At 36.7% G+C, this 18,755-nt stretch overlaps 4 protein-coding genes across 6 annotated transcripts in view; 3 read left to right on the top strand and 1 right to left on the bottom strand.

Moving 5' to 3' along the window:
• Positions 1-18,755, top strand: part of LOC306880185 (creatine kinase B-type-like) — a 985,569-nt gene that overhangs the window by 238,516 nt on the left and 728,298 nt on the right. The window lies entirely within an intron of this gene.
• LOC306880146 (polyprenal reductase-like) lies at positions 80-1,723 on the top strand. The gene is made up of 5 exons (XM_079433476.1): positions 80-305; positions 419-570; positions 819-1,010; positions 1,207-1,326; positions 1,405-1,723. Exons 1-5 carry the CDS (start codon positions 106-108, stop codon positions 1,662-1,664), a joined length of 924 nt encoding a protein of 307 aa, XP_079289602.1. The 5' UTR covers positions 80-105; the 3' UTR covers positions 1,665-1,723.
• On the top strand, positions 3,388-9,099 carry LOC306880025 (putative divalent cation/proton antiporter TMEM165). 2 transcript variants are annotated; one of them, XM_079433294.1, is made up of 6 exons: positions 3,388-3,744; positions 4,894-5,122; positions 6,046-6,221; positions 6,342-6,527; positions 7,345-7,450; positions 7,893-9,099. In XM_079433294.1, the coding sequence occupies exons 1-6, from the start codon at positions 3,607-3,609 to the stop codon at positions 7,967-7,969; spliced, it is 912 nt and encodes a 303-aa protein (XP_079289420.1). In that variant the 5' UTR covers positions 3,388-3,606; the 3' UTR covers positions 7,970-9,099. The 2 variants fall into 2 exon arrangements, with proteins under 2 accessions (XP_079289420.1, XP_079289419.1); XM_079433293.1 differs by having other exon boundaries at positions 3,397-3,744; positions 4,891-5,122.
• LOC306879863 (circadian locomoter output cycles protein kaput-like) overlaps positions 14,647-18,755 on the bottom strand; it is a 63,541-nt gene continuing 59,432 nt past the window's right edge. For both annotated transcript variants that reach the window (XM_079433083.1, XM_079433084.1), the window contains exons 22-24: positions 18,384-18,568; positions 17,817-18,090; positions 14,647-16,143 (exon numbers count right to left, since the gene is read on the bottom strand). In XM_079433083.1, the coding sequence (XP_079289209.1) occupies positions 15,841-16,143; positions 17,817-18,090; positions 18,384-18,568 (762 nt within the window). In that variant the 3' untranslated portion in view covers positions 14,647-15,840. The remainder of the gene's footprint in view (positions 16,144-17,816; positions 18,091-18,383; positions 18,569-18,755) is intronic.

Below are 18,755 nucleotides of genomic sequence, written 5' to 3'. Positions count from 1 at the left end.
GGTGGTGTCTATCAGCAAATCCCTGAATGAGTGGAACCTAGAATATCAGGTATTTGTTTCCTCTGGTATCTTTACACGAGCGGACCACAGTACGACGCTGCTGCGATGCTCGGCTCTATAGCAATAGTTCATATTATATGGTTTATGTTGGCTCTGTGTTTTCTAATAGCCTTTGGTCTCTGTAAATGTTCATTGAAACTGCCTCGCAGCCTCGAGCGCGTGTTTCAGGATTTAATCCGATATGGGAAAACTAAAGAACACATCAAGCGCTCAAACTGGCAGCTCGTTTTTGACATATCAAAGAGGTGATTCGGGATTCAATGTAGTTTTATGTGGCTCTGTATATTCCCCAGATATCATGGTCTGAGCATGTCAAGGCGATAATGCAGGAAACATTTTTCTCTGATGTTGTCTTTAGGTGTTTCTGTCATTTCTATGCGGTGTCTGTCATGTGGAATGGGCTCCTCCTACTATTCTCCTTGCGTTCTGTCGTCATGAATGAGGCTCTCCCTGATTGGTTAATGGATGCGCTTTGGTGTTTGACTGGCAGACCTAGAGCTGCCTGGAACGGTACTTCAAATTACAAAGAATGTTTTTTTTCTTCTTCTCCACTTCATCTTTCTTTTAAACAATGGCAACCAGTGTGTTACTATAGTAAAATCGTGATAATATAGTCACAAAATCAGAGAAAAAATCTGAAAGCTCTGTATATACACTGTGTAATGGAGATCCTGTATTTTTTTATTATTTTTCTGCTTTAATGCAAATTTACCTTGCAAAGAATATTCACAACATGCTTGCTTATTTGTGCTTTTCAGAGTTACATCTCTCCATTCTGCTTTTACAAGTGCTACTCTGGGTCCACTCTCTTAGACGGCTATTGGAGTGCCTGTTTGTCAGCGTATTTTCTAATGGTGTGATCCATGTAGTCCAGTATGCATTTGGTTTGGGTTACTATGTCCTACTTGGACTAACTGTGCTGTGTATAAATTCCTCTCTGCCACAATCAGGTTAGTACAGTTTCCTGGTTCCGATCCTTTCATCATTTTGTCACATTGTTTTTCGACTAAAATGCACCTCCAAATTGAAAACTCAAAATCTAATCCATGTTAACTTGACCAAAAATATTTCAGTATTTATCAGCCCAAATGTAGCTGAACATTTTCCTGAATTATACTGTCTGTGTATTTGTCTCTGCAATACCAGGGTCTCTTGTTAATCAGCTCACATGGCATCATGTAATTGGGACTCTTCTTTTCATCTGGGCATCACTCCTCCAGAACCGGACCCTCTCACTGCTGGCCAAGATGAGGACTGACAGCTCAGGTAGAAAGCCATTGGGGTTTCCTTGGGAATTTTTTTTATTTACAAATATTAAATCTTTGTTCCCTCTATCCAATATAGGTAAAGTAGAAACCCTGGCCCACAAGATGCCATGCGGGGGCTGGTTTGAGCTGGTCTCTTGTCCGCATTACCTGGCTGAGCTTCTGATTTATGTTGCCATGAGTGTTTGTTGTGGCTGCAATTCTCTAACCTGGTGGCTGGTGGTATTGTATGTACTCTGTAACCAGGCACTGGCTGCACAGCTCTGTCATGAGTACTACAGAAGCAAGTTTGAGTCTTATCCACCTCAACGCAAAGCTTTTATTCCTTTTGTCCTGTGATTTTTATGTAATAAGCTCTTTTATATGGAAATAAGAATCAAACTAATAAAGTATTAACTAAACAAAAACATAGATAACTTTAATGCCTCTCTTTTAAATGGGAACAGCTGATCATGCATGTTTAATGTGTAAGGCTCAGTGCAAGGAGGGAAATACACACAACATGACCGAAATGGACCGTTGCCCTGACACAGACTGACCTCAGATGGTGATTGACAGCAGCTGCTTGCTAAGACTCTTGGTTACTGTGAGATGTCAGCAAAAATGACTTAAAAAGGAAGTGGCTTTTACCACATATTAACTTCCCCGGCTTATAGAATTTAGTCTTGTTTAAAAAGAGAATCAATTGAAAGACATATTTTTTGCTACTGATCAATTGATGACAGTGTTGTTGTTTGTTTTTCTTTATTTGCACTTGCATATGGATTAGGAGGATGTAGGACAAACCATAAGCAAATACAAATCCAGAAAGGTTAACATTTATAAAATATCAATGATTAAGCAACAGTGGTAATAATGATTAAATGAAATGGGAATTTAAAAATATTAAGATTTTACAAGTATATGAATTAGTTTCTACTATAGTTTCAATAATCAGTAAATCAGTATTGCAAAACAGTGTATAGAAGTGTTTATGTACTCCTCATTGTTCAAAACCATTTAGGGCCTTATAGGCAAGTAATAATATTTTGTAAATGATACGGAACTGAATAGGTAGCCAGTGCAGAGACTGTAGAATTGGGATAATATGATCATATATTCTTAACCTGGTAAAAACTCTAGCCGCTGCATTTTGGACTATCTGTAGCTTGTTTATTGAAGATGCAGGACAACCACCTAGCAGTGCATTACAATAGTCCAGTCTAGAGGTCATGAATGCATGAACTAGCTTTTCTGAATCAGAAACAGGTAACATGTTTTGAAGCTTGGCAATGTTTCTAAGATGGAAGAATGCTGTTTTTGTAACATAGGAAATATAATTTCCAAAGGACAAGTTGCTGTCTCATATAACACCCAGATTTTTGACTTTAGAGGACGTAACAGTGCATCCGTCTAGTTGCAAATTGTAATCCAAGAGATTTTGTGTACTGTTTTTTGGTCCAATAAGTAATATCACCTGTCTTATCTGAATTTAACAGGAGGAAATTATTGGTCATCCAATCTTTTACATTTTTTACACAATCTATTAGATTAGTTAAGAAGTTTCATCTGGTCTTGATGAGTATCATCAGCATAACAATGAAAACTAATCCCGTATTTTCTAATAATATTACCAAGGGGCAACATGTATATTGAAAATAGCAGAGGACCTAGGACAGCTCCTTGTGGTAATCCATACTTTACTGGTGATAATTGAGATGACTCCTCATTTAAATGAACAAAGTTGTATCGATCGTAAAGGAAGGTAGGATCTAAAGATTTATCTTCTATATACACCTAAGCCAGCTATAATATTTGAACTTGGTGTAAACAAGATGGAATTTGCACTTGAAGGCTGAAGCAAACCATACCTACAACCATTTCCACTCTAATAATTACATTTCGAAATGTGAAAATCCCCGTAACAAAGAGGAGCCAAACTCATGTCCGTAAATTATTATTTGAGCTGAATATAAATCTCTAATCTCATATTTCCCTTTTGCGTTGTAACTCTACCTACCTTGTAGGCGTACTTAATACGTCATTGCGAATGAAGTTTCAACCAATAGTCTACCTCAATTTCAGTGACGTATGTCTCGACTGTACACGTCGATCTCCCATCTGAACAAATCTCGGTCAGTTTTTAACCAATAGGTTTGTCTTTGTCCTGGTATCAGTCTCTCGCGAAGATGACCACGGTGGGCTAGCCTGATCATAGCGGCGAAACGTTAACGTATATAAATTAGCGCTTTTATTAGCTTAAGTATTATAACAACAGAAGCCGTATTAGCCAGCCCTTAAGATGCCTGTACGGGCCGGCGAGCGGCATGGCGGTGGCAGGTCTATATGCTTCATGATTCTACTGAGCGTCGTGTTGTTTTCAACCGGAGTTATAGCAACTCAAGAAGAAAAAGTCATTCACGAGGAGAAGCCAGCGGAGGTTCGTCTTAAACATTTATTATCTTTGCTAGATAACATACATGTAAGAATGTTTATTAAAACTACATGTGTCAAAGAGGACTTGTGCTGGAAGTAGCCGGGTAATTAGGCTAATTTGATTACTCTCTAATAGATGCTCTTACAAGGCTGAATGTAGTTTTGACAGTCAGGGATCATTCAGGAGATTCTGCTGAATAATTTACATAATTATATTTTGATATTATATTATGTTAGGAGTTTGCCCACCCTTCACAAACATGAAGTGCGGGATGAATAAGACATTTTATTGGTCAGAGACACATTGTGGCGTTGAAATTAAGCTTTGACTTGAGGGCTTGATAGCAGATCAAATGAAAACTCAAGTGCATCGATCTGTAATCAGAGTTTGTATGTGGTTTTGTTGCTGCATTTCTTAAGTTTTAACATGGTAAACTGATCTCAAGCAAACTTCCAAGGTGCCCCAAATAGGCTTAAGTCTAGCAATTCTTTATATTTAGTTATAATAACAATCAGTTAAACTGATTGAATATTTTAATTGACATCATATCTTCAGTTATTTGTTTTATTTTCACAGAGATAAATATCATCTTAGGAGGGCTGTCAAATATTATATCTGATAATCGAGGGGGCCTTGGATTAAAAAAAGGCTGAAAACTATCAATCTAAGTGAAAGTAGTATCATCATGACATTCATTCACAGCACGCATATATAAAATAAAAATAGCATAAATTTGAAAAGTTAACTTGGTGGATTGAATTTATAGGATTACTTGAAGCATTTGAGAAAATTATGGAAAGTTGAACATTCATAGCATTCTTGTTCAATTCTTCTTTTTTAACATTTCTGTCTAACTCTACAATATATTTCTTCAGGCAAACTGTTGAATACTGGATGAATAAGCAATGATACTGCTGCAGTAGTTAACAAAATCTCTAGAGCTGCTGTTTTGTACCCCCATATATTCCATACTTTAATCCTTGCTTTATAGATAAAATACATACAGTATATTATTAAAATGCAGAACTGTATCTCTAAATGTTGTAAATATTTAAATTGCTCCATATTTTGAATAAATGTGTTGCTTGTAAAACTTGTATAATTTTTACTATTAATTGATCTAACATCTGAATCATAATTACTGTCCAGCAGCAGAAGGCAACCACCGGTCACGCACCCGGCCCGGAAGTGAGTATCGATGTACCCAATAAGGGAAACCTGGGCTTTATTCATGCCTTTGTGGCAGCCCTCTCAGTCATCATCGTCTCTGAACTGGGAGACAAGACGTTCTTCATCGCAGCCATCATGGCTATGCGCTACAATCGCCTCACTGTTTTGGTAGGCGCCATGTTGGCTCTGGGACTCATGACGTGTCTGTCAGGTAGGTTGTTCAAATGCACCTTTACTTTTTAAATCATGTTCAGAAGTTGATATGCTTCGCATCATATCTCATCTTCCACTTTTCACCAATACCTAAGACTTTTGGTGTCACGTGACTTTTAGACATCCATAATGTTTGTATGTTTTACATAAGTTGAATAAACTGTTATCTGACATAAAATGAACCTAGCATTAAAAGAAGCTAGTTCTGAACAAAATCAAGACCCACCTCCTTAAAACAGCGATATTGTCCTTTCCACCTCTGAGGTCTTGACCTCAATTAAAATGTAAAATTATAATGAATAGTTTAACCATTAAAGTTACACAATAATATAAATAAGTAATCAGTAGTTACAAAATAATATTTGGTCTAAAAAACAAACTAGCTAGTCCCTACTGAGTGAAAGCTTAATTTTTTAAATTTGCAATCATTTTACCCATTCTGACCATTTTTGGTTTGATTTTAATGTTTAAAGGCTAGAAATTGTCATAATCTTTGTAATTTTTCCAACTTTTAAATGTCCTAAATTTGATTGGATCTTGCTTATATGACTAGTTTTTTTCAGATTGTCACTTTATTTTTTTCTGGGTTCCTATTCTTGTCTTTCATATCTCTCTCATCTAGTACATACAGTGTCAATTAAAGCTTTGTGAGATATATACAGGATATAATTCATTCATCTGTCTAAAACAACATCATCATGCAGAACTGGTGTAAAAGACTTCTATCGACAGGCCTTTCTCTCTTTACCACTGTCTTATATAATTATTAGGGTTATATTTTTGCTCATAATTCAGCAATTAGGCTACTGCGTTTGTCTTTCTATGTTCTTAAAATCTAATGCATTAACAGAGTGTTTATCTACCATGTGTTATTCATAAATAATTAAGAATGACCTATTTTTCTGTCTGTCTTCTCATTAGTCCTGTTTGGTTATGCCACCACCATTATCCCACGGATCTACACCTACTACATATCAACAGCGCTGTTTGCCATATTTGGTGTGAGGATGCTGAGGGAGGGACTTAGGATGAGTCCTGATGAAGGGCAAGAGGAGCTGGAGGAGGTCCAGGCTGAGATAAAGAAAAAGGATGAAGAGGTAAAAGCTTTTTGTTCACACAAAAGTATGTTTGTTCACAGGTGTGGCTAAATAACATCCCCTGCACAATTTAAGCATCTTATCTTGCCTTTAATGGATTGATTCCCTGTCCTCTCATAGCTTCAGCGCTATAAGCTAGCCAACGGCGCACCTGACGTGGAAGGGGGGACGGCGGCAAGCATATTACCTCAGAAAAGATGTCCTAGCGTGATTTCACCGATATTCATTCAGGCACTCACCCTCACCTTCCTCGCAGAGTGGGGCGACCGCTCTCAGCTTGCCACTATTGTGCTGGCTGCAAGAGAGGTATGTGCACAGGATCCAAAATTAGACTGTTATTCTAAATTTGATTTCTTACCATTTCAAAATTGCTTACCTGGATGGGAGATTTTATTTATTTGCTTGCTTTTGTTTTTGTTATAAATTTTAAGACTTTTATTCTAAATTATATTTTATAAGTAATTAACTTTTACTGATAATACTTTCTCACGTTTTAACATTTTAAATATTCTTAATACCCATGAAAATTAATTTTGCATTTTGTAATAAATTGATAATATAGATGAGATGTATTTTAATTTAATTATAATTAATCAGTTTAGACATTTAATTTGAATTATGTTTTATAAGTAATTAAATTTAACTAAAAATACTTTGCCGCTTTTTAGCATTTTAAATATTCATAAATCAATTAAACTGTATTTTGCATTTAGTTTTTTTTAATGAATGAGATCTGGTTTTATTTCTATTTAATTTTAAAATAAATTTCTACTAATATTTCTTGTAATGTTTTTCCATTTTGAATATTCTTAATGTTCATGAAATTATTTTGCAATGCATAAAAAATGGCCTGGATATATTATATATTATATTATACCATAAGTTTAAATACATTTTATTCTAAATTATATTTTAGAAGTAATTAACTTTAAACATACTTTGTCACTTATTACCATTTTAAATATTCCTAAAGCTCATAAAAATTAATTTTAAGCTTCATTACATTAAATGTAATTATTTAATATTATATACATATTCCAGCACTCTATAAAGCTCAATAGTAGCAGTAAGCAAATGATTTTAGTGATGTTACTGTGAATAACTGGCCGGTTTTGTGCTGCAGGATCCATTTGGAGTAGCAGTTGGGGGGACACTGGGACACTGTCTGTGCACAGGCCTGGCTGTTATCGGTGGAAGGATGGTGGCTCAGAAGATCTCCGTAAGAACCGGTGAGGCGGAGTCATTTAGTAGAGTACATTGGGGCTGGGCAATATATCTCATGCGATATGCATATGCATCTCGTCAGTAAAGCCGGTTCCTTGATTAGCGGTAAATCTCCATCACCTGTTTCAAATGGAGCGGCATTTAAAACACGGAGCCGTAGATCACTGACAAGCTACGCAATATCGCGTTCATTATCGCAGATGAATCACCTTCGATAATGAACGCGATATTGCTTAGCTTGCCAGTGAACTACAGCTCTGTGTATTAAATGCCTCTCCATTTGAAACAGGTGATGGAGATTTACCGCTAATCAAGGAACCGGCTTTACTGATGAGATGCATGCGATATATTGCCCAGCCCTGCAGTACATCATGTTCTGTTGGTTTGCATAAGCACTGACCTATATCCAGATTTATTTGCTGATACTGCCTGTTGTTATCTCTACAGTTACAATCATTGGTGGAATCGTTTTCCTTGCCTTTGCATTCTCTGCCCTCTTTATCAAGCCCGATTCTGGATTCTGATGGAAGAACCGACTCTTGGTTTCATTTTGTATATATACAACCCAGAACAAGTGGAACAGAGAGAGAGACTGCGCAAGATTGCAGTTGGCTTGTTTATATGTTTGAGTTAATCTCTTTTGTTTGTGTAAAGTATGACTGACTGAATGAATGAATGAAAAACTATTTACTGTTCATGTCTTGATGAGCATTTCAGTTTTTAGCTTAATCCCTCCTTGTTTTTGTCTTTCTTTACTTTCAACCAGACACTGTTCTGTTTTTAGGTGATCATAATATTTCTCCTGTATGCCGCCTAACAGTTTACTTCAACTTGCCAGATGTTTGTCCGGCACATAATAACATTTTAAATAACAAAGCACGAATCTTGTTTCTACATAGTTTTACCTCTGTTTGAGCAGTGTGCTATGGGCAATTACTGGCCTGGCTCCAGTCTTATTTGACTACAACAGCTCTAAAACTAAAAGCAGATCAAGCACTGTCACTCACCCACTGCACAGCGGTAAATCTACTCACGTCTCAGGAGTATTTAGTGGGTAAGAGCCTCGGCAATATAGCAGTCACAATTCCTTCATCAATAACAAACTATAGTACTGAATTGAATGCTGAATAATAGGAGCTATAGGAACTGCCTGGTGTCTAAACTGCCTGTTAATGGTTAGTCCTTTATTCATACCATATTACCAAAGGCTTTAAATGTAGTATGGAATTATGTGAGATCTGATTACTACATCACATGTGGCCTTTAAACCCAGTCACGGTATTTATTGGTCATTTGTGCTTCTGCTTCACTGGTCATGAAGTGTTAGGGAAAGTCATGCTTTCATAGGCTCCCCTGAAAGAAGGGCACAGCATACATTTGCTGTCTCCTTGTGAAGGAAGAGTATAATTTCTTAAGTCTGCCGTTTTCTTTCCGAATGGTTTTTATTTATTCTACTATGGAGCACAGATATTGATATTTTGTAGTGGTTGATTTTTCTGTTGAGAAGGATATTTAGTTGTTGGGTTTTTTTTTACATTTTCAGGGTGACATTGTCAATATTTGACGGGCTAACTTTGGAGAGAGTGCTGATTGAACTTATAGAAGAACTGCAAAAATGTTATTCCTGTAAATATTGAATAAAAAGGTCAGTCTCAGCTGTGGTTATTTTTTCACAGTGCAGGAAAAAAAAAATGTAATAACCCCACAATGTTATGAAGCACATTTTTCAAAGATGTTTCTAAAAAAAAAGAAAAGTATCTAAAAACTCGTTTTGAGGCCACAAGTCACACACTGCATTAGAGGCAAAAAATCAAATCATTGATTACACTTTTTAAAAGTGTGCTTGTGCTATATTTAAATACCACTTAGATCATAGATACCAGTATACATTTATGTGGCCAAGACATTCTACTTTTTGGGACCACTGTAAATATGTATATTTATTTAATTCAGAGATTTTTCCTCATGCCCATATTATTTTTCTGAGCTTGAAAACGATTAATTGCACGTGATGAATTACAGACATTTCTTAGTTCTTCAGAAGCACTGGTGGTGAGCAGATTTTTTAAATGGAAACATGGGACTTTTTTCATTTTCTGGTTGCATTCTTTTCATTTTCTTTAATTGTGAGTATAGGCAGTAATTACAATTTATACAGTAATTAAAATGTTATTTTATGTTTAAGCTTTTGGAAATTGATATTTACGATCCCTAATTAGGCTTATTATATTGCATTTTAGGTTAATTTTAAGCATTTTTTTTATATTTTTATTCGAAACATTCCCAAACGCATTAACTATACCACGAAATATCTTGATTCTCACCTTTATAGATTATGTTGATCTATAGCGGGCGATGGTCAAAGTAACCTAATAATGTAATCTATTAACTATGCATAAAAACCTGTCTGTTTATGGATGTCATGCCATAACATATTTTTAATACGACTGACATTATATTTAATGTGAATTTTACGCTGAACGTTAATGTGAATAAAAACATTAGGCTACTAAATCCTTTCATTGTACAGAAAAAGAGCAAAGAACATTTTCACTGAGTCTAGAGTTCAAGCACTCTCAAAAACTCCCATTAAAATCACTGAAGCTGTTTAAAATTAATATCTTACAAATTCTTACATTTGCACTTCTGACGAGAAAATTGACCAGAAAGAGGTATTCAGTCAGCGAGCGAGTGAAGAAAGACCGGCATTTTAACGATGACTCCTGAACGCCTCTGATTGGTCATTGCATCCATCGCTCAACAGCACAATCGTGTGTGATTGGTTACTATAATACAGCGCTGTACAAACCAGTGTTGCCAGATTGGGCGGGTTGCCTCCCAATTTAACTTCTTTAGACAAAATCTGCGCTGTTTTAAAAAAATTAAAAGCAGCCCAATCAGCTCTTTAGTCATGTTATTTTAATATGTTCGAGCTCAAAGTATCACAGTGAAATAATGTGTAGTGCAGTCATCATTTTTCTTAATGCAACCCTTCAGTTTAACAGAGACTTGTCAATCAATTTACCATCTTTTATGTTGGTGAGGGCAAAATTTAGCTATACATTCATTCATTAATTTTATTTAAGTGATTGCGATGGCAAAGTGGCCTAAATATAAGTTACACGATCAAATCTCACAACATTACAGAATAGAAGACTTCTAAATATAATTGTAACTGAATTAAGAGAACAGTTGAATGATTTAATACAAATCAAAACTGAATATGGAACTATACGATGCTGTCCTGCATCAGACCATCTTTTAAACCGTCCAGACTCTCCTCGGCATTGCAGCTGCTGGACTTGAACAGTTTTGATTGTGCAAACTGCATTATGTTCATGAAATTCGTGCTGTAGCTGTCTGAAGATAAAGCACAAGACAAAGGTAAGCGCATTATTGTAGTTAATTGTCATTTTATTTTTGCTGTCAGATTATCATACAGTAATGAATAACACGTTTTTGGCTGTCGCAGGTGTGTGCATGAACTAGAGTAAATGCCAGCTAATTTGCTTTCTGATCACTTTATTGTGAACTTTTTGCACAAAAATTAGCTTATTCTTACTGTGGACATTTAACATGATGCATGTGTTTCTCCGAGGGTTAAAGTCATCGTTAATTTCTTGATTGCCACTTTGAAGCATATTTTCTGTCTCCCTTCAACACATTTGCCCTGTATTCCTGTGAAATTGATTTATCTTTATTTTATTTTGTCATCATTTTATTTTAAGGAGATAAAATGGTCTTTATCAACTTTGATTGACATGGCAATAAAATTATATCACATTATTTTGGCAGTTAAATTTTTGGGCTGGTTTTTGTTGAAGTGGGCGGGTTCTGGTGAGTTTTTGGGCTGGGAATCGTCAACCCGAATCCGATGTGTCGGCAACACTCAGCGCCAGCGAACGCAGATTTGAGTTTAGCAGCTTATGATAGACGTACTGAACGATCTAATCACGCCTGTGTGATTGTATTAAATATAGAAAATATTAACCGGCTATTTTTTTTTTTTTTTGTCTTTTGGAAGCTGCATTCAAAATCCTCTTGGCTCAAAGATCTTTGAATGGGAATGACGCCTCTGATACAAACGATATCACTTTAATTTGACAAAAATCTGTACTTGACTAACGTTACCTTGAAACCGATAACTAATGATAATGAATTCTGCTCTCATCCAGGTTGTTCATTGCTTAGGTAGCCTAATTCAAGTAGTTAGCGCGAGAGCAAGTAGCCTGCATGCAGCCTCTCTGAAAAAACACAATTATCGGTGCGATGTTGCTGTTATACAACAGTTCATTAACAAGAAGTTTATAATTTAGTAACTTATATTTTTAACAGAATGTTAGTTCGTCGGTTTTCCAAAAGAAAATCGTTCCAAAGGAAGGCAGGGTTCAGATTTGGTGATCGTCTCCTAGCAACAAAGGTGATTTGAATCTGTACTTGAACAAATCAGTCAATTGACTCAACTGGAAAAATCCCTTCTACCAAAACACAAATCTGATTTATTAAACTTATTTAGAGGAAAACAATCACACCGAAAAGTATATAAAAACAGTCATGACAATGTGTGTGTATATATATATATATATTTTTTTTTAAATAATTTTATTTTCAAAATTGAATAAGGGGAGTAAACGGCACTGTTTGTTTAAAAAGGATCCATTATTTCTTTGTTAAATGTAAGAATGGCCTGGCTCACAAAATGAACCCAATACAGCACACTGGTTTCTGATATTACAGATCTATTTCTTTTTAATTGAGTTTAGGAAAACAGAGCTATGCTCTGATAGCCCCTGTTGGAGGATTAAAATTTGAAACCTAACAAATGGTGAGAGCTTAAACCTATTTATAGGTATAATTAAATAATTAGCTATTTTTCCTCCATATTAACATGTACTGACCAGATACATTTCATGAGCCAAACACAAGTGCTCTGCAAAGAACATCACACGTACAAAGATTAAATGATAGCAAGAGAACACTGATAGACATTCAGAACTTCTAGTGCGTACATCAGAACTACAGAACATTTAACATGGTTCACTACCTCCTTTTCCACTGGGCGCTTTTAAAATTTCAAAAACAAATTCAACAGGATTTTGCCATGTTCTCCCATCTTTTCTCAAAGCTCTTTGGGTTAAAACGCTGACAGCTGACATGGAGTTGCATCGAGCACCACAGACATTTCAGAGGTACATTACCGTTTTGTATCGTTCTGTTTTGTGTGTGTGTGTAAATGCAGAAGAATGTGTGTTTTTGAAGAGGTCACTATCACAAGACCAAGTGAGGAAGAGAAAGGAGGGGCAAGATTGATGTGGGCTTACTATTATTCTGAAACAACTTGAGGAAGCTGTAGTATTTCTGTTACCTTAGGGCTGACATAATACAAATCAGTGCAGAAAACAGAAAAACAACCCCTTGTACTCTTAAACATCACGCGTCAACAACTGACATTTGATGACGGTGCGAGAGGATGCACTAGAAGGTCATTTTCGACCGAGCCTGAATTTGTATAGGTGTCCTATACTTTTTAAGTAAAATTTCTTAAAAAAAAAAAAAAAAGGTATTACCTTCAAGTACCCCAAAACATAAGCAGGAGTCTGTAGCAAACATCAAAGATCTCTCTTACTCAGGCAAAAACCTTTAAATAACCACTTCCTAATCTGACTGCATTGTGGGGAGAAAGTTCAACTGGTCCTCCAGTGTGTCACAGTTCGTTTAAATCCTTCATTTGAGGTTACAATATGGAGTAAGCTTAATTTTCTCTTCCCTTTCCTACCAAAAGGTGTATAACAGCTGTTTTATACATCAACTATAGTCTATCTGCATAAATTCTCTGTTCTGACCTTGCCGTAGAAAAATAAGAACATCTAATTTTCAATATATTCCTCTTTAAAATTTTCTTTAAATGTTACTATAAAGCTAAGTGACAGTTTTACATTCAATCAATAATCTCGCCTTGCTCATTCTAGCCATGCCGCCATAAAATTTCTGTGGAATTGAAATGAACAGCCATCCATTACTTTTACACGACCACAGAAACCAACACATTAATGACCCTCAAATACCGTAGGACCATCTGGAAGGGTAGAAGAACAATAGGATGAGTTAGATTACATACTGCATTATCATAGATCACATGAGTTATTCTGCTATTGAGTGGATACTGCAACACGAACCGTGATTGGACCAGCACTTGGCTTTAACATCCCACACAAACCAAACATTCTGACTGGCACTTTCATATATAGTGAGGTCTGATATGGAAAATATTGGAATGAACTACGCCTGTCTACTTGTACTAACCTGGAGAGGCAATATTGCTCAGTGCCCTAACTTCTGATGATTAGAATAATAATTAAAACAATTAATAACACGATCTTGTCTAACAAGATCAATACATAAAATACAAAAACTGTCATCCATAAGTGCTACCTGTTGATAAAAGTGACTCTCAGCTTTTATATAAAAAAAAAAAAAAAGAAGTTTAAGATTTCTTCGTAAGGATAAAAGGGGTCCATCCATCATAGATACATAACTAGAGGAAAACATAATTATCACTTTTGAACATTCATGATGGTTAACCACTAACAACGTCTCATCGAGCAAGCTTTAATTCTAGCAATTACCGTCTTGTCAAGCATAAATATAAATCTCAAGATCCTGAAGACACAGTTCAACAGTTTATCAGTATATCAAATTGATCAGCAACCAAATTAATTGTAACACTACAGAGGCCAATAAACAGAATCAGATTGTCAACATTAGGGTTGTTTTCTGTGCTTTGGACAAAGAGCTAGAAGTTGCTAGTGACTATGTCAGCGTTACAGAGGTACTAGTGAACCGATACATTCCTGCTTTTCCAGAGCTGAGTGGAAGCAGTTTGCAAAGTCAAGTTGCAATCATTGAAATGTCATCGTTTGTCAACGAGCGGAGACCCAAGAAAGGCAAGTGAAAGTTTTCCTGCATTAAAGCTGTGCAAATGTGTGATAATTTACTATCTCTAGATGATAAACAAGTTTGGTTGTGTAAAATATTTCTGGTTAGTCAAACCTATTTAGTAAATCATACCTAAAACACTGTATAACAGTGTAAACAACCATGTAAACCATTGTAAAACTAGAGGAAGCAATGGCTTAGCCTTACGCTAATTTACCTGTATCCTTTAGGATCATACACACTATGCGATTATATTTTTCCTCATCATAACCCTGCTGTTTTTAGCATCAGTTCCAGTTTGGCAGAGTATGTAGCTATCATCGGTACATAATAGTGAATGCCACAAGGCCGCTGCCAGCTGTAATGATTCTGCGCTAAACAGTCGAAGCGCCATTTCCTACTTTTTTTTTTTTTTTTGCCTAATCGCATGATATACTAAATCTGAAGCCTTCTCTTTAAACTATTTACAAATGTAAAACATCTCTCTGAAATATACCTATTTTTTGCTATTACTAAGGTGTATAACACAATGTAAAATATATAAAGATTGCCTGTTCCTTTAACAGTTTTACTAAAACACGAAGGCCATTTTAAACCAACTGTGACACGATCTGTGGATCCAGCATTGGCAGACACACACACACACACGAACACATGTGCGCAAGCACATACACACACACTCACCCCCATCCCACTGGAAAAAGGAAGTCTGTGAAGAGATCAGCCATTATGTGTATTAAGTTTTGCTTTTTTTCCTCTGAATATTAGAAAAAAAGTATATTCAAAGCTACAAATAACAGATTACGCTTTTCGTCTCATGCATCATATAAAATATTAGTTTCTCTTTCCTTTTGTCCATATATTTACACATTATTTTACAGGTGAACTGTACAATAAAAGTTGAATCCATGTGACATTCTTAAAAATATTTTCTGACTCAATTACTTGCGACAAGTAAAATGAGGAGGAAAGAGGAAGAGGAAGAGAAAGAGAGGTCAAGAGAAAGAGAGAGGTGCCATTTGTCCTGCGCAACTTCAAGTCTTGAAGCCTTCGCTGCGGCTCGTTCTGTATAAATTAAACCTGTGAAAGAGGGATGACGGCACACACTGGGCATACGAGACAAAGGGGACGCGGTTATTGTGGTGGAGACGGTTTGCGGAAAACCAGACGCCACTGCTTCCTCGCCAGCCAGCAGAAAGTTCGGCGTTCGTGGTCGGACCTCTCCCAGAATTCAGTGCAAGCAGCTGGTTGATCAACTACCTATAGGTCGGAGAGGGCACGGGGTGAAAAAACGACACCCGTTTAGGTCTGGCCCTTCACCTATAAGCAATGGAAGGGTATCTGAGAGGGTACAGTACAAAATACTGCTATTGTTTAGCTCCAAACAGCCCCCTCAGAAGCCCGCCAGCCTGCAGGACTGCTCAGTGGAGATTCTGTTGTGTCCCTGATGTGCGGTCAGCTACTGAGGTGGCGCTTTGGACCGGTCCGACATGCTGTCTGAGCGGTGAGCTGCCAGTTGCTGCTGCAGCTGCTGCTGCTGTTGTTGATGTTGATGTTGCAGCTGTTGTTGTTGTTGTTGATGCTGCTGCTGCAGCTGTTGTTGCTGCTGTTGCTGTTGCTGCTGCAGTTGTTGCTGCTGCTGCTGCAGTTGTTGCTGCTGTTGTTGTTGTGTTGCGGCTGCAAAGGTGCCTTGCTGCTGCAGGGGAAATGCTGCCTGAAGGATCAGCTGGGCAGATTGGTTGCCATGTAAAAGTCGAGGGGCCTGCAGGAGGAAGCACGAAATGTTATTATATATAGTGGGGATGCAGTGATATTGAAATCCTGGCTGATACCAATAAGACAGTAATTAGTTTCATGTTATGTCCAATAATCAACACATTATCAGTCATCTGAAAAAGTTAGAACACCCTATTGAATTGCATGGTTTTCCGTATCAGGACATCATAAAAAATTTGCTTTGAATTTGCTTTGCAGTAAACAGTTGTTCCACAAAGTGGCAACACTAACCCGGCACGTTGTTTCACAGTAGAAAACGAAACTAAAGAGATGGAACAACAAAATAAAGAAGACTGCAATAACAACAGACGATCACATTGTCAAGCGCTTGTGAGAGAGATGGTATGAGATAGCCCAGCTTTGGTTTAAAAGAGCTCAAAAATATTTGTTATCGGTCATAACTTATGGGGAAAAATAGAGCAGACACTGGACATGGATGAAGCTTTCTAGAGCGTATGTGTTGACCGCCTGCGTTCGCGCACAACATCATATGGATTATACTTTGAAAGGCTACACGTTCGACTGTATAAGATAGTGTACGCGTACAAAAAGGACGTATACTTTGGATAGACTTCTAACTATTAAACTATTAACCCCGAAACAATAAACCCCAAGCTTTTGAATGGTATATTTAATATATTTTCTAAAATGTTTAACGTTTAATAAACCCATCACGTGATTTTAATACTTAATGTATATTTTCAATTGTTTTAAAATTATAGTGGATATCAGCTACACAGATTTTTTTTTTTTTTTTTCAAATAAAGAAACGGTCACAAAAATTTCAAGCATTTTTGGAATAAATTGCCCTTCTTTCATTCAACTTCTAAGATTCACATCAATTCAAAAGATGCACTATAAAAGCATTCCACAGAACTTCTATGCTGTATTCCAGATCTTCTAACAGCATTGCGTGTGGAAGAGATAGAGGTTTAGGTCATTATTCACAAAAAAATCTTCACCCTATCCATACATTTTCTATTCAAGTCGATATGAAACAGAAATTGTGAGTGTTAATATTGTCTCATTTATCTGATGAAACGGCTATTGAACAAGGGGAAAAAAGTAAGACGAGACTTGATGTTGTCCATCTGGAATTGATTCATTTGTCGATATGGAATTGAATCAATTGAATCAATAAAAAGTGGAAACTAAATGGAAATCTGCTGATGTCATCAAAGAAGACATAATGTGGGGGATACATTCATATTTTTAATTAAAGATTACAGGGGTTACCTGTAAATAGCATGTTTGTTTGCATAATAATAATAATAAAAAAAAATATATATTACAGGGGCACATATTTAAAAAAAAAAGGAAAAAAAAAGAAAAAGAATGGTATTGATCGCTTCACTGACTAGATTTAACACTAAAGTATGACTCTTTCACAAACCACACAACACTACTCCTCATTTGAAGACCTGAAAAGTGTTATATGGATTACTTCTAATTATTTTTATGGTGTTTTCATATCCATCTTGAAGCTGTAAAAGAACAACCAGCAAATTCTTCCAGGTTTCACTTTATGAGGTTGAGTAAATGATTACAGAGTTTTCATTTTTGACTAAACTTGCTCTTTAACCAGTAAGTTGACTGAAAATACGCTACAGTCAAGTAGTCAGCTGTGTGCTAAAATGGTCCTAGTCCTCAGCGTGGTACCTGTAGGAACTGCGTTTGCTGCTGGGCAAGCTGAGCCTGGGCCTGTCCTTGCTGTTGGGCTGTTCCTGTAGCTGTCTGTGACTGCGTTTGCGCCTGCTGCTCTGATGTCTGCGCAGACGGCTGCTGGGCAATGCTGATTGTTTGAGCCTGGCCCTGCTGCGGAGCAAACGCAGTCACCACCTGCCCCATGAACATGGTGGTAGGCACCATAACTGCACCACACGCCATTGGGCCGGTTACTAGCTTAGTGAGGAGTTGTGGGGCAGCAGGGAACCTGTGGGAGGCAGGACAGCAGGTTATCAGTTAGTTTCTGTTAGGACCAGTTGTATCGTGACATGGTCAGGAGTCGAATTTTTTTTATTGTTCATTCATAAATAATTAATAGGTTTCCATAGCTATAGGAGCTATGTATACAGAATAACGAAATGGAGGAGACATTAGATTAATGACTCTTTTTTTTTTTTTTTTTTTTTAGCTAGTCTAGTACTCTGATGTGCTTATTAAACTGTGTACATGTGCTTCAAGTTTCAAAGTATCAATGTGTGTTTGGAACAGTTGCACATGTACCGTATCTGCCGGTCTTGTGCGAAGGTGGCAACCGCGGCTCCGCTGGGGGTGCTATTCTGGGCCAAGCTTGTGGAGATCTGGACAACGTTGGCCTGCGCCGGCTGAGAGATCATCATGGTATTATACAAAGATGCAGGCAGTGCTCCCTGTGGAGACTGCAATGTGTGAGACGACCTCTGAGACTGCTAAAAACAGACAAAGATAGAAAGAACTGATGTTAGACTATTATTTTAAATGCGTTTATTTTATTGCTGGGCAACAATTAATCGAGATTAATCACATCCAAAATAAATGTTTTTGTTTATGTAATATGTGTGTGTGTACTGATATATATATATATATATATATATATATATATATATATATATAAAA

The sequence above is a fragment of the Barbus barbus genome, assembly GCF_936440315.1.
Source record: "Barbus barbus genome assembly, chromosome: 14".
NCBI lineage: Eukaryota > Metazoa > Chordata > Actinopteri > Cypriniformes > Cyprinidae > Barbus > Barbus barbus.
Note: the sequence above shows the minus strand (reverse complement) of the source record. Positions and strands in the feature narration are given on the sequence as shown.

Bases quoted from the DNA above. Each gene is read 5' to 3' on its own strand.
- LOC306880146 (XM_079433476.1), top strand. From the start codon at position 106: ATGCTCGGCTCTATAGCAATAGTTCATATTATATGGTTTATGTTGGCT. The intron at 306-418 runs GTGATTCGGGAT...TGTTGTCTTTAG, and splicing joins GTTTTTGACATATCAAAGAG to GTGTTTCTGTCATTTCTATG. The intron at 1,327-1,404 runs GTAGAAAGCCAT...TATCCAATATAG, and splicing joins GATGAGGACTGACAGCTCAG to GTAAAGTAGAAACCCTGGCC.
- LOC306880025 (XM_079433293.1), top strand. From the start codon at position 3,607: ATGCCTGTACGGGCCGGCGAGCGGCATGGCGGTGGCAGGTCTATATGC. The intron at 5,123-6,045 runs GTAGGTTGTTCA...TCTTCTCATTAG, and splicing joins ACTCATGACGTGTCTGTCAG to TCCTGTTTGGTTATGCCACC. The intron at 7,451-7,892 runs GTGAGGCGGAGT...TTATCTCTACAG, and splicing joins GAAGATCTCCGTAAGAACCG to TTACAATCATTGGTGGAATC.